The 12257-nt window shown below is 42.7% G+C and overlaps 1 protein-coding gene across 19 annotated transcripts in view; it reads right to left on the reverse strand.

The window, feature by feature from the left end:
• Positions 1 to 12257, reverse strand: part of SYNE1 (spectrin repeat containing nuclear envelope protein 1) — a 575028-nt gene that overhangs the window by 236799 nt on the left and 325972 nt on the right. For all 19 annotated transcript variants that reach the window (XM_053292895.1, XM_053292839.1, XM_053292877.1 and 16 more), the window contains 6 exons: positions 10940 to 11274; positions 9737 to 9881; positions 6700 to 6918; positions 5005 to 5267; positions 4478 to 4643; positions 3713 to 3868 (listed from right to left, as the gene is read on the reverse strand). In XM_053292895.1, the coding sequence (XP_053148870.1) occupies positions 3713 to 3868; positions 4478 to 4643; positions 5005 to 5267; positions 6700 to 6918; positions 9737 to 9881; positions 10940 to 11274 (1284 nt within the window). The remainder of the gene's footprint in view (positions 1 to 3712; positions 3869 to 4477; positions 4644 to 5004; positions 5268 to 6699; positions 6919 to 9736; positions 9882 to 10939; positions 11275 to 12257) is intronic.

The following is a 12257-nucleotide window of genomic DNA, read 5'->3' on the forward strand; positions in this document are numbered from 1 at the left end:
GGGTCAGAAATTGGGGCTATGGGGATCACTTGCGCTCTGAGGGAGCAGATTCTCCTTAGCACTCAGGTGAGTAGTGGAGTGGGAGGGAACACGTACAGCAGGCCAGTGTGCGGATAGGGCATCTGTGTCTATCACTTCCTTGCAATGGAATCTGGAGATGAACTTTGGGTGTTGAGTGGAGTGGCGAATAGGTCCACCATCAGCATACCCCAAAGCTGTGATATTTGTCTGAATGTCCTCTGGTTCAGTGTCCACTCCCCTGGCAGGAGGTCCTCTCTGCTCAACCCATCCGCCAGGGAGTTCAGGTCCCCTTTCACGTGATAAGCTGTGATGGAGGTGAGGTGGAGTTCTGCCCAATTCAGAAGAATCACTTCCGCACGAAGTAACCTGGACCTGGTGCCACCCTGTCTGTTTTGGTGCACCTTTGCTGTTGTATTACCTGTTCTTATTAAGACGTGACAGTTGTACAGGTGTTGATGCCTAGTAGGGCAAGTCTGATGGCTTGGAGCTCCAGCCAGTTTATGCTGTGTCTCTGCTCATGGTCTGTCCATTTGCCTTGAGCTGATAACTGTAGGAAATGTGCTCCCCAGACCGTGTTGCTGGCATCTGCCATTACTGTGACCTGAGGAGGGTCCAGAAAATGTTTTCCTCTTGCTATGTTTTGAGGTGATAGCCACCACTGAAGAGATGAAGTGTGGAGTCTAGACGGATACATATGTTGTGCTTTTTGGCAATGGCATGTTAGTGTGGCAACCACTGTAGGAGCCAGAGGTGTAGTCTGGCCCACGGTACTCAGTCCAATGCAGCTACCATTTGGCTCAGTATCCTTGCCAGGGATAACAGTGGAACTGATGGGTTGGTGAGTGCTGTTCTGATTTTTGAGGTTACTGTTGTCGGTTTGGCGGAAGGAAAAAGCAGACCTGGGTGGTGTCGATAATCACCCCAAGTGTTGCATCTGATGTGATGGAGTCAGGTGGCTTTTTTCTGTGTTGATTAGGAATCCATGGTCCCTTAGGGCCTGCAGGGTGTTCTGGAGGTCCTTCTTGGCTGACTGTAATGTTGGTGACTGGATCAGGAGATCATCCAAGAAAATGAAGATCCGAATTCCCCTCAGATGTAGGTGAGCAATGAGGGGGTGTGTGTGAGTATTTTGTTAAAGACTCTTGGTGCCGATGAGAGGCTAAAGGGAAGCACTGCATACTGATAGTGTATCCCGTTATACCTGAAACAGAGGAGGTGCATGCTGTTGGGGTGTATGGGCACATGCAGATACACGTCATTTATGTCTATTGAGACCATATAGTCTTTGTGGTGTAGTGCTTCCGCTATGGAACATAGTGACTCTCTCCTGAATTTGATTCGTTTGATGGTCTAGATGATTTTTAAAAGAACAAGAGCGAGGGGAGGATGCGGTTGGTTGGTTTGGCGTCTAATTCTAGCGTGTAACCTATCTTGTAAGTGACTACTGTACAGTGTTCAGTGCCACTTGTCTGGTGGAGGTCTCCCCGGCATGCAAGTGTACTGAGAGGCAGCCTCCCAGTCTGGAAAGCCCCGAGTCAGGCTTGTTTGTTCTGCTTGGCTGGTTGGGAGAAGGGCTGTCAGTTCTGGTGGAAGTTTTCATGAGGCAGGCGCTGGTGACTCCAGCCTCCTCGTTGTGCCTTAAAGTCCCTGTCTCTGCCCCTGATGGGGATCTAGGGGCACGAAAGGACAGAAATTGCTTCCTGTCAAACCTCTGCGGCTTTTTAGGAGAAGATAGCATAGTTATTCTGTTATCTTTAGATTCCACCAAAATGTCTTTAAGAGCCTCCTCACCAAACAGTTTGGCCCCATTGTAAGGCACTGCTGATAAATTAGCTTTAGAAGTAGCATCCACCTGCCAGCTTTACAGCCAGAGGTGTCTTCTGCCTACCACTGACATGGCCAAGGTTGTAGAGAACCGGAATGAGTCTAGAGTGGCATCAGCAACAAAGGCGTGTTCCTTTTTTATCTTAACTAGCTGTTGTCTAAGTCTGGTAGGGTCAGACGGAAGGTCTTGCAGTACATCATCCACCAAAAGAAGGGCTGCTCTGGCTACTATAGAGGCTGAGGCAGATGCCCTTGTTGTTAATGAGGAGTTATCATGCACCCTTTAAAAGGGAAATTCCACCTTTTTATCGGTAGGATCTTTAAGAGGTACCTCAGCGTCCCTAGGGAGCAATGAGCCTGAGACCAATTGGATGACCAGTGCATTGGCAGGAAGCATTTTAAGCAGGTCTGATGGCTCCTGTTGGAAAAAATAAAATTTATTTGCCACCATGAGGGTCTTTCTATTGGTGGCTGGAAGGAGCCATTTGTGTTTAATAGCTTCAGCAAATGGGGATGGCATTGGTAGAAGCATATCTTTACTCTTGGGTTTAGGGAACACCAGGTCCTCCCTAGAGGTTTCAAGGGTAGCAAAGGTAGCAATAGTTCTAGACCTTTTTTCGGTGGAGCAGAGCTGGACCCAGATAAGGAAGATTCCCCCGAGGAAGAATGTCTGTCCTATGGTCTTTCCATTTTTTTGGTCTCTTAGAAGGTGCCTTAAAGGTTTGCAAGGACTCAGAAATCATTGACTTAAACCACTCTTGCATGTATGGAATGTATCTCAGTAATGGGGCAGGAGGGTGTGGAGGAGTGGCTGCACCATAGAACCCCATGGGGAAAGGGGGTTGCTCAGTAGGGGTGGGTCTCACTGGGTCCTGGGTGTTGTCCCTGCTGGAGTCTTCTGCCCAATCGGCCGTCTGTAGTGCACTCTGCTCCCCCGTAACGGGAATGATAGGAGGACTGTTCCATCGTTTGGGCATCCTCCTTGCTCAACGTTTGTTCCTCCAGGGCCTCCTAAGAGGGCGCAGTGTGGGAGGCTTGCCTGCCTGCCATGGCCCTTAACCCGCTCGAGGATGGAGACGGGTGCTGCAACTTTGCTTTCGAGGCTGGGCCAAGTCTCAAGGAGAGCAGAGAAGGGACTTGCGAGCTTTTCCCACTGCTGGCTCCCCACCTTCAATTCACTGCTCATTTCTCGGCCCAAAGGCGGGAAACCACTCTCTGCAGCATCGTGGGCTTGGCTAGGTGGTGATTGAAAGGCCAGCATTGCCTGGGAAAGTGGCAGTGATCCCAGAGTCCTCATAGGTGCAGGGAATCCTTTGTGCCCTTTTCCTTTCAGCACCAAAATGCTGAAAGGAGTCCGTCCTGCGTGCTCCATGCAGGGGCAGGGTGGGGTGGAGGAGAAGGAGAAAAGAAGGGATTGGAGAGAAGGGTTTTTTTGTTTTTGGAATGCAGAGGAAAATAAGGACAAATGGTGGAAGAGCAAGGCTAGGAATGCAGGCAAGGAGATCGAACAAGAGAAGCTGCCTGGAGCACTGCAGGACTGAAAGAACTGAGGCAAGGTTATCTGCCCCAGGCTATATAGGCATTCAATTTAGCTATTTAGCATAGTCCTGCCCTGGAGCATTTGGGAAAGGATAACCCACACAGAGGTGTCCTTGACCCGAGCAGCTGAGTTAAATTTGGAAGAGAATTTCAGGGATCCTCCCAAGGAGAAACACTTGAGAAAATGACAAAGAGACAACTGAGGAGGGGGAAAGAATGGAAGATACCTTGACTGAGCCATTATAGAGGATCCCTTTCCAAATCAATTTGTTTCTACAGACTAACATATCTTATGGAAATTACAGAAGTTACTTTAAATAGTTCTTACCTGTTCATGTATATTAACAAGTGCCAAACCCACTTCTGCTAACTGAAGAGAAAGCTCAGAAGGTAAGATGGTATAAAGTCCCAAATATTTATTTTGCTGCTGTTCAGCCATTTTCTCAACAGCTTGACGATGAATAGTTGCTTCACTGAGGAGGGCCTAATAAGATATGAACATATATTTCAGAGAGACGCAGGTATTTTCAGCTCAGTCCCAAAATTTAAACCAGATTTCTTCCAAACGTTTGATATGGTTTACAAAAAATTGAGTGAAGTTAGATGATTCTAACTATTCTCTCCCTGAAAATCTCGATGGAATGCACAGTTCCAGACCCCTTCCATTCACCAGCAGATGGGATTTTATAAAATATGATGGTATCTATGGATTCTATGCATTCTCTACTTTTGCAGAAGAACATGTATTTAAATGCATTATTCACAACATCATATTGTGCCAGCTGTTTGAAAGGGTGGGAGGAATCAGGAGTTTTGAATACAGTAGAATGAAAACCAAAGAGAAATTGGAGAATTGGGCAAAATTTGGATGGCATGGAAATGGAAAGATCCATTTATGTCTGTCTGTCTTCTGTGAAATCCCAGTTTGTTGCAGTGGCTTCTGGAATGCATTCCAAAGCATTCTTTCATATTTTTCACAGCTCATTGAATAACTCCTCTACAGATATATACAGAGGATGATGCTGACAGTGATCAATAGCAAAAAGCCATGAGGTACTGATAAAGACCTAAGACCACTACAAATCTGACATACCTGTAGGTCCTCCAGCTGAGCATCTACTTCTATTGTGGGATTTAATAAATACTCTCTGGCTTCTTGAATCCAAGACTTCACTTTGTTAATCTCTCTTTCAACTTGTTCACGCTCCTTCAGTTCTTGTTTAACCACTTTCTCACTACTTTTCACTTTTTGCTGCATGCTACCAAACAAAAAATAACCTTACAAACTAAGTAGCACTTAACATATTTAACCTTTACATTGTCCAAACCTGGCATTATTAATCATTTTCTTATACATTTTACAAAATAACAGCTAATGAAGAATAGCACAGGAGAAGGCATCACATTTTATATTTTCAAAATAAATGATACACTATTATTTGGATTGTAAGCTTTAATCAAGTAAAACTGGCATGATTGTGTTATACGTAATGAAAGTGGAAGCCAACTGCATGTGCTGCCAAAAGTTTAGACTATTATACTGAGCAATGGGGAACGCATGCAATTTGTGGGACTCTGGAACATGGTCAACATATTTTACGTTAAAAACCACTTTCTTACTTATGGCATCTGTCTTGCATTGCTTTGATTTCTTGCATGACGGGCATTTGTTCCTGAGAGGCAGATGCCATTTCAGTGTCCCGGAGCATGCTAAAAGCATGTTGCTTGAGCAGGCCCAGAGATGACAGCTGCTGTTCCAGTTCCAGAATGAAATTACTATGATAATCCAGAAGATCCAGAAGTTCATTTTTTGAGGCTTTCTCCACTGAGCTGTTGGGTAAGCGACCCTGCAACTGATCTAGAGTATCAGTTGCTTTTTGCATCTAAAGATAGGAAATTTTCAAAATCAAGATTAGTTTTAAACAGTCTGTTAGTATCCTTAAATTTTTAACAACAAAGAATAACTATTTTTAAAGTGTCATTAGCCCTATTCAGACATTACACTGGTTGTGTGTGCAGCTGCCTGTACACATGTGAATTACTGTACATGCATTCATTTAAAAAGTAAACCTAGGTACAGGCCCCCTCGAATTCAGGGTGCCATTAAGAAGCGTACAATTATACATGAATTGAACATAATGTCTGAATAACTGTACATGCGTAGACATCTGCATGTTCATATGTTGCTCGACGTGATGGTCAGTGCTCTGATGGGGACCCACTGGGGCTTTGAGAAACTTGAAAGGAAGTTCCAACTGTGCAGCATGACAGGACTGCTGCAGAATGCATCAGAACCACTTCCAGGTGGCAGCACAGCACACCTTCCATTGCTTCCAACATCAATAAAAACTGGTCATTAAAAGTAATAGCGCTACAGTCTCGTGCCTCAGAGTCACCTTAAGCAGGAAAATGCTTGACTAACAAGCAGAAGGTTGCCAGTTTGAATCCTCGCTGGTATGTTTCCCAGATTATGGGAAACACCTATATCAGGCAGCAGCGATCTAGGAAGATGCTGAAAGGCATCATCTCATACTGCATGGGAGGAGGCAATGGTAAACCCCTCCTGTATGCTACCAAAAGAAAACCACATGGCTCTGTGTGTGCCAGGAGCATAAATCAACTTGATGGCACACTTTACCTCTTTACCCGTGCCTTGGAGTCTACAACAATACTGACTGGCATTTTCACTGTGTGCTTTTAAGATGGGCAGTTTATCCTATGAATGTTTAATGGGGAGTCTCAATTTTATTCAGTGGGACCTACTTCCAAGTAGGCTGCAATCCCATGCACACTTACTTTAACTCATTGCTTTCAGAGTACAGGGGAGTGGGGCAAATATTAGCTCTCTTGCACAACTGCGCTTATAATTCAGAACACAACAGAATAGTGTGCCGTCTCTCACAGAGCCCCTGAAACTGCTTCAAGTGTTGATGCCACCAAATGGGACTTCTGAGCAGATATGCATAGGATATGCATGGTTAGCTTCTTATCACTTCTGTATATTATCTGAATCAGAATGTTATAAATGAAGAATATACATGCACACAGAATGGACAGTAGTGAATATACTGAGACACTGCACAGCATCCAAATGAATACTGGCCTCATATTAGAACATTTCACAAATCCTTGATATTTGCCAATCCCCCTTTTCTCTCTGCTGCCCCTGATGTATGCCCCTAAGGAGCCCCCAGCCATCAGGAGAATACTTTCTAGGAGGCATTGGGGCAGCAAATGGAAGAAGAGATTGGCAAAAATTCTTGCACACACAAAACGTTCTAATGCAAAGATTCTGAATACACAGGATTCTTATACCTTATTACTAAATACATTCCACTTCTGCACTGATTCTTCCAAAATTTTCTCTTGCTCTTGGGAAACACTCCGGAGCCTTGTCCACCGCTGCCAGACAGTTGTCATGGACCTACTTATGGTAGCCTTGCTGGCCTCATTACCTATTTTCTCCAACTGGCATGCCTTCTCCTCCAGTGAAGTGATCTTTTCATGGAAAGAGTTCACTACAGACACCAATGACTGAGAAAACAAAGGAAATGAGCCTTAATTCTTAAACCAAAGTTTTAGGATATGTAGCAGAAATTATGCCAATATGTCAGGGTTTTTTGAGTACAGAGGATGGCCCTAATAAATTATTCTAGGAGATATACTTTAAACACTAATAATTTGCAAGATTAAAATTGCAAATTAAAACGTGGGGAAGTTGCCGCCATGCATGCGCCTGTTGCGGCACGTTCCATCGCTGCTGCGCACCGCACACATCACACGTTGCGTGCGCACGCAACGTGTGACGTTTGCGGTGTGCACGCATGGCATCAGTTAAATGAAGTTTATAAGAAGGATCTTAAAGTTGGATTTGAGGATCAAATGTCGAAATTTGTGAAGGAGCTGTGTGAAAATGATGAAAAATTAGTTTCTAAGATGTATAGGCTGTTGCTTTTGGAGGAGACAAGAGATGAAGTGGTTAAAACGAATATGATAAAATGGGCTCATGATGTGGGTCATAATATAGATATGGCAGCTTGGGAAAACTTACGGAAAACTGATTTAAAGTTCACTGCATGTTATGTTTTAAAAGAAAATTATTATTATGATGTACAGGTGGTATTTGACACCTAAAAAATTAGCACTAATGTATAAAAATGTTTCAAACAAATGTTGGAAATGTGGACACTGTGAAGGAACTTTTTTCCATATGTGGTGGTCCTGTAAGAAGGCAAAGGCCTTTTGGGACATGTGAGTAAAAGAAATTTTTTTAAATGACATTTCCTAAGAGACCAGAACCCTTCCTGCTGGGAATAATGCAAGGAGAGTTTTCCACAAGAAATTTAACATTCTTTATGTATGCAACCACGGTGGCCAGAATAGTATATGCGCAGAAATGGAAGGATAATGAATTGCCCTCAAAAGAAGATTGGTTGATAAAAATTTTGGAATATGCTGAGATGGCAAAACTTACAATACTGATAAGAGATCAAAACTTGGAATGTTTTAAAGAAGATTGGAAACCATTCTTATTATACCTAAAGAACTATTTTTCTAATATTGATTTTTCAACAGGGCTTGAAATTTAGTAATATTAGCAGGTTGAGTAGAGTAAAATCGAGTTTGTAAGGTTTAGGATATATGTTTTGAATTACTATAGCAATGGTTGAATTGTATAGTTAGTGATTCGCGCGGATTGGTGAGTGGGAAGTCAACATTTGTTTAATTGGATGTAACGAGATTGTTAAGATATTGTAAAAATCAATAAAAAATTTTAAAGCAAAAAATAAAATAAAATAATCCAGGCCAATTTCACTACTGTGGCATTTTTGTTCCCATAGTGTGTATTTCTGACAACTTTTATAGTGCCAGCATAATCTATGAAGTATGCTACCTAATTCAAGGATATAACAACAGATTTGTGTGATACAGAATAGCTCTAAATTAAGTTTAGTAAAATCATAATTACACAGTCCATTTGGGTTTACCTCAGATTTCTTCTTTCAACAACCACTAAGATTATCCTGGTAGCCAGTAATCTGCATATGCTACCCAGATACACTATTCTGTTACTGAGATGCAGATTACTGACAAAAATTAGGGACATGAGAAGTTATTCTGGTCTTCAAGAGATACAAAGAGGTTTTTTGTGGGTTTTTTTCTTTTAAAATAAGTTAAATTGAAACACTTGGCCTACATTCAGATTCATGTTGAGCTGGCATAATAGTATTGTGCTAGTGCAAGGAATGGGATGTGCAAGCCGGCTCGGCTTGACAGGTTCCGGGTCGAACTGGATCAGCTTTGGCTAGTCCCAATTTGAACCAAACTGGTTCAGAGCTCTAGTGAGGATTCCCCTCAAGGAGGAAAGGAGGAGGAGGAAAGTCATTTAGTGGCGGCAGCTCCCCACCGCACCCCCGCCAGCCTCCCCCAAGAGTAGCCAGGGCCAGTGGTGACTCGCTTCAGGGCTCCACGCATGTGTAGAGGCCCAAACTGGGCTGGCAGCTACCATGGCTAGTTTGACGGAGGCTGGTGGGGGAGGTTCCACACACACACCCATTCGGTGGCCACTGCCACTAGTACTTGTAAGTACTAAATGACTCCCCTCCTGCCCCCTCTAGATTTAGAGAAGCCCCCTTGTAAAGGGGAATCCTCACCAGATTCTCCTTTAACAGTAGAGCTTCGAACCAGTTCAAACGGAACCAAAACCAAACCGACAAAACCAGCTTTGTGCACATCCCTAGCAAGGACACAGTGGAATTATGTTGAACAAAGAAAGGAATGTCTGTTCCAGTCTAGTTCTTGTACTAGCAAAAAACTCTGACATGCTGCATAATGAACTGCTGAACAGGTTGCATAATGCCTTGCAAGATGTGTGCACAACCTTGTATGTGTCCCAGAGAACGTTTTCCACTAGCGGCTGCACAGCACTGTACAGCATTGCAACTTTGCACATCTCTGGAAACCACAGGACACTGGATGTCAGCCACAATTCTTCTTTTTGAATTAGCTTAATATTTTATTTGCATGAAATGCAAAGCCCTGCTACTAGTGGCTGGGATTCAAGCCATCCCCACACATTTATTTATTAGATTTTTATCACCCAGATGGCCCTAGGTGGCTCACAACTATAAGAACAGATTTTTAAAAAAAGTAATTCAACAAAATAAAATTAAAACCAGTTTACAATCATTTCAGTATGATTTTACTGAAATTTGAATCTGGCTCAGGTTGCTGTCTTCTCTATTGTGGACAGAAAGGTCACGAGGGTTTAAGTAAGTTATTATTGTCTGTCAACTTGACAAAAATGATAAATTAAGAAAATATGACCTCTCTGTATTTACAGAAACTTTACCTTATGCAATACTAATTTTTCTTCTGCTTCAAGACGAGAAGAAGCTTTAGCTACAGAAAATTCAGATAATTTCTTCTCCGACTCATTCATCATGTCAATGACTTGTTGCCTTGCAGTCTGATACTCTTGCCACTGGGAAGCACACCTTCAAAAACATCAGCAAGAAAGTGCCACCTGTTATTAAACCTATTAGCATCATTTATCACACACAACTGTATATTTGTTATTGCTAGTAGCAAATATCCTCATACATGAAATACTAGGGGCATAATCCCAAGGAGAGCTGGTCTTGTGGTAGCAAGCATGATTTGTCCCCATAGGTAAGCAGGGTCTGCCCTGGTTGCATATGAATGGGAGACTTGATGTGTGAGCACTGCAAGATATTCCCCTCAGGGGATGAAGCCGCTCTGGGAAGAGCAGAAGGTTTCAAGTTCCCTCCCTGGCTTCTCCAAGATAGGGCTGAGAGAGATTCCTGCCTGCAACCTTGGAGAAGCCGCTGCCAGTCTGTGTAGACAATACTGAGCTATCTAGACCAATGGTCTGACTCAGTATATGGCAGTTTCCTATGTTCCTAATCCAAGCCAAATTTCATTATATACACATGAATTATTTGAGATACAGCTTTTATAATTCATGTAATTCAAGTCATATTGTGATATATTAAAAACACAAGCAGCTACTGCTTTTTAAATACAAATACAAGCATATAGGGTGTGTATCTTTTAAAAATACAAGCATACAGGGTGTGTGTCCACAGAACGCGGTTCAACCCTAGGAGTTGCTTTTAGGCTTGGCATTGAAAGTCAATGACTGCCTACTGCTGGGATATATTTCTAGAAGTTGCTCCATAATCCAGGAGAAGCAGGATGCATCTCTGACCTTGCTGGTTCAGGAGTCCGTGTAAGAAGTGGACTACAGGACTAATCTAGGAAGGTGATGAACCACCACCCCAGCACCCCAGCACAAAAGCCCTCTAATGAAAATTTTGAGCAGCCAGCAAAATGAACTGTAGTACTCTGAAGCAATTCTGCTTCAAGGGGCCAACTTAATGCTATTAGTCGAAGAAGAAGGTCACAGGCTCTTCATTTGCTAACTTCTGAAACAAGGACAGTGACTTTCTGCTATCATTTTGTAGAACAATCCATAGCAACCATTCGCGAGATAACTTTTTCAATACAGCATTTTAAAAAAGAGAGCAGGTACCTTTGTAGTAACTCTTTTTGAGATTGTGCTTCTTGTTCCGATCCCATACCCTTTTCTTCTAAAGTCGCTACATTCTGTAACAACTCTTTTACTGTGGCTTGAATAAATGGCTCAATGTCAGAGATGAGCATCCGAAGTTCTTCCAGATTATCTCGAAATTGTTTTTCAGTGCTAAAAAAATCTATATGGTTCCTCAGGTTTTCCTCTGAATTCTCCATATCAAGGCCATTTCGTGCTAACTGTAGCAATTCCTGGGCATCTTCAAGCCAGTCACCAGCTGTCTGAGCAACCTGGTAGTATCTTTGGCACAGACTATATAGTTTAGTTAATTTATCCTGAAATGACAATGAAAATATGTCACGTCTCCGTTGTAAACTGAGCCATTTGGAAGGGCGGTATACAAATCAAATCAAATCAAATCAAATCAATCAATAATAAAAACAACTGCCCAGAGATGTGAGTTTTGGCGGTATAAAAATATGTTGAATAAATAAATAAATAAATAAAATATGAGGTCACAAAAGAAGTGTAATGCTAACATATGAAGAAGGCACATGAAGTGGAAAATTCTGTGGAAAGAGAGACAGATTTCACATGTTCCTACAGAAAATCTCTCTCTCTCTCTCTCTCTCTGCATAGTAAGCCAGCAGATTTGATTTCAAGTGTGGATATTGTAAATTCATTAAACCAAACAATTATCCTGAACTCATCTTATTACCCTGAACTTATCTGAATTTGTTTTCTGTCAGGGGGAAAAAAAAGACAGCATATGCATTTGGAAGCCTGTCTAATTTACAAGCAAAATTCCTAAAAGCAAGGATATCTGACGCATTCCATATTTTCTGCAAATATCATAAAGCATAACCTTCTTCAGATGTTATCAGTGTGAACAGCGCTCACATCAACAGCAGGGAAAGCAGGGAGGAAGTCCAGCCCCCACTACTATCACTTACCCCCTTCTGCCCAAAGAACATGCTTATGGCACCGTTTGTTTGAAGGGGAAGCACCACAAGCCTATTCACAGGCAACTGCATGAGCTGCAACCTCGACTGATTGAGGTTGCAGCTCATCGAATCACCGGTGAATACATTTATGGCATCTCCCCCTTCAAATGGTGCAATAAGTGTGTTCATCGGCCAGGAGGGTGAGTGACAGTGGGGGGCAGGCCTTCCTCACTTTCCCCACTGAAAGCATGAGCGCTGCTGCATCTAAAGAAGGCACATGAAGAGGAAAATTCTGTGGAAACAGAGACAGATTTCACATGTTCCTACAGGAAATCTCTCTCTCTCTCTTTGTTTGTCACACTACCATAGGAGGC

This window comes from Hemicordylus capensis, chromosome 1, assembly GCF_027244095.1.
Source record: "Hemicordylus capensis ecotype Gifberg chromosome 1, rHemCap1.1.pri, whole genome shotgun sequence".
NCBI classification, from domain to species: Eukaryota; Metazoa; Chordata; class Lepidosauria; order Squamata; family Cordylidae; genus Hemicordylus; species Hemicordylus capensis.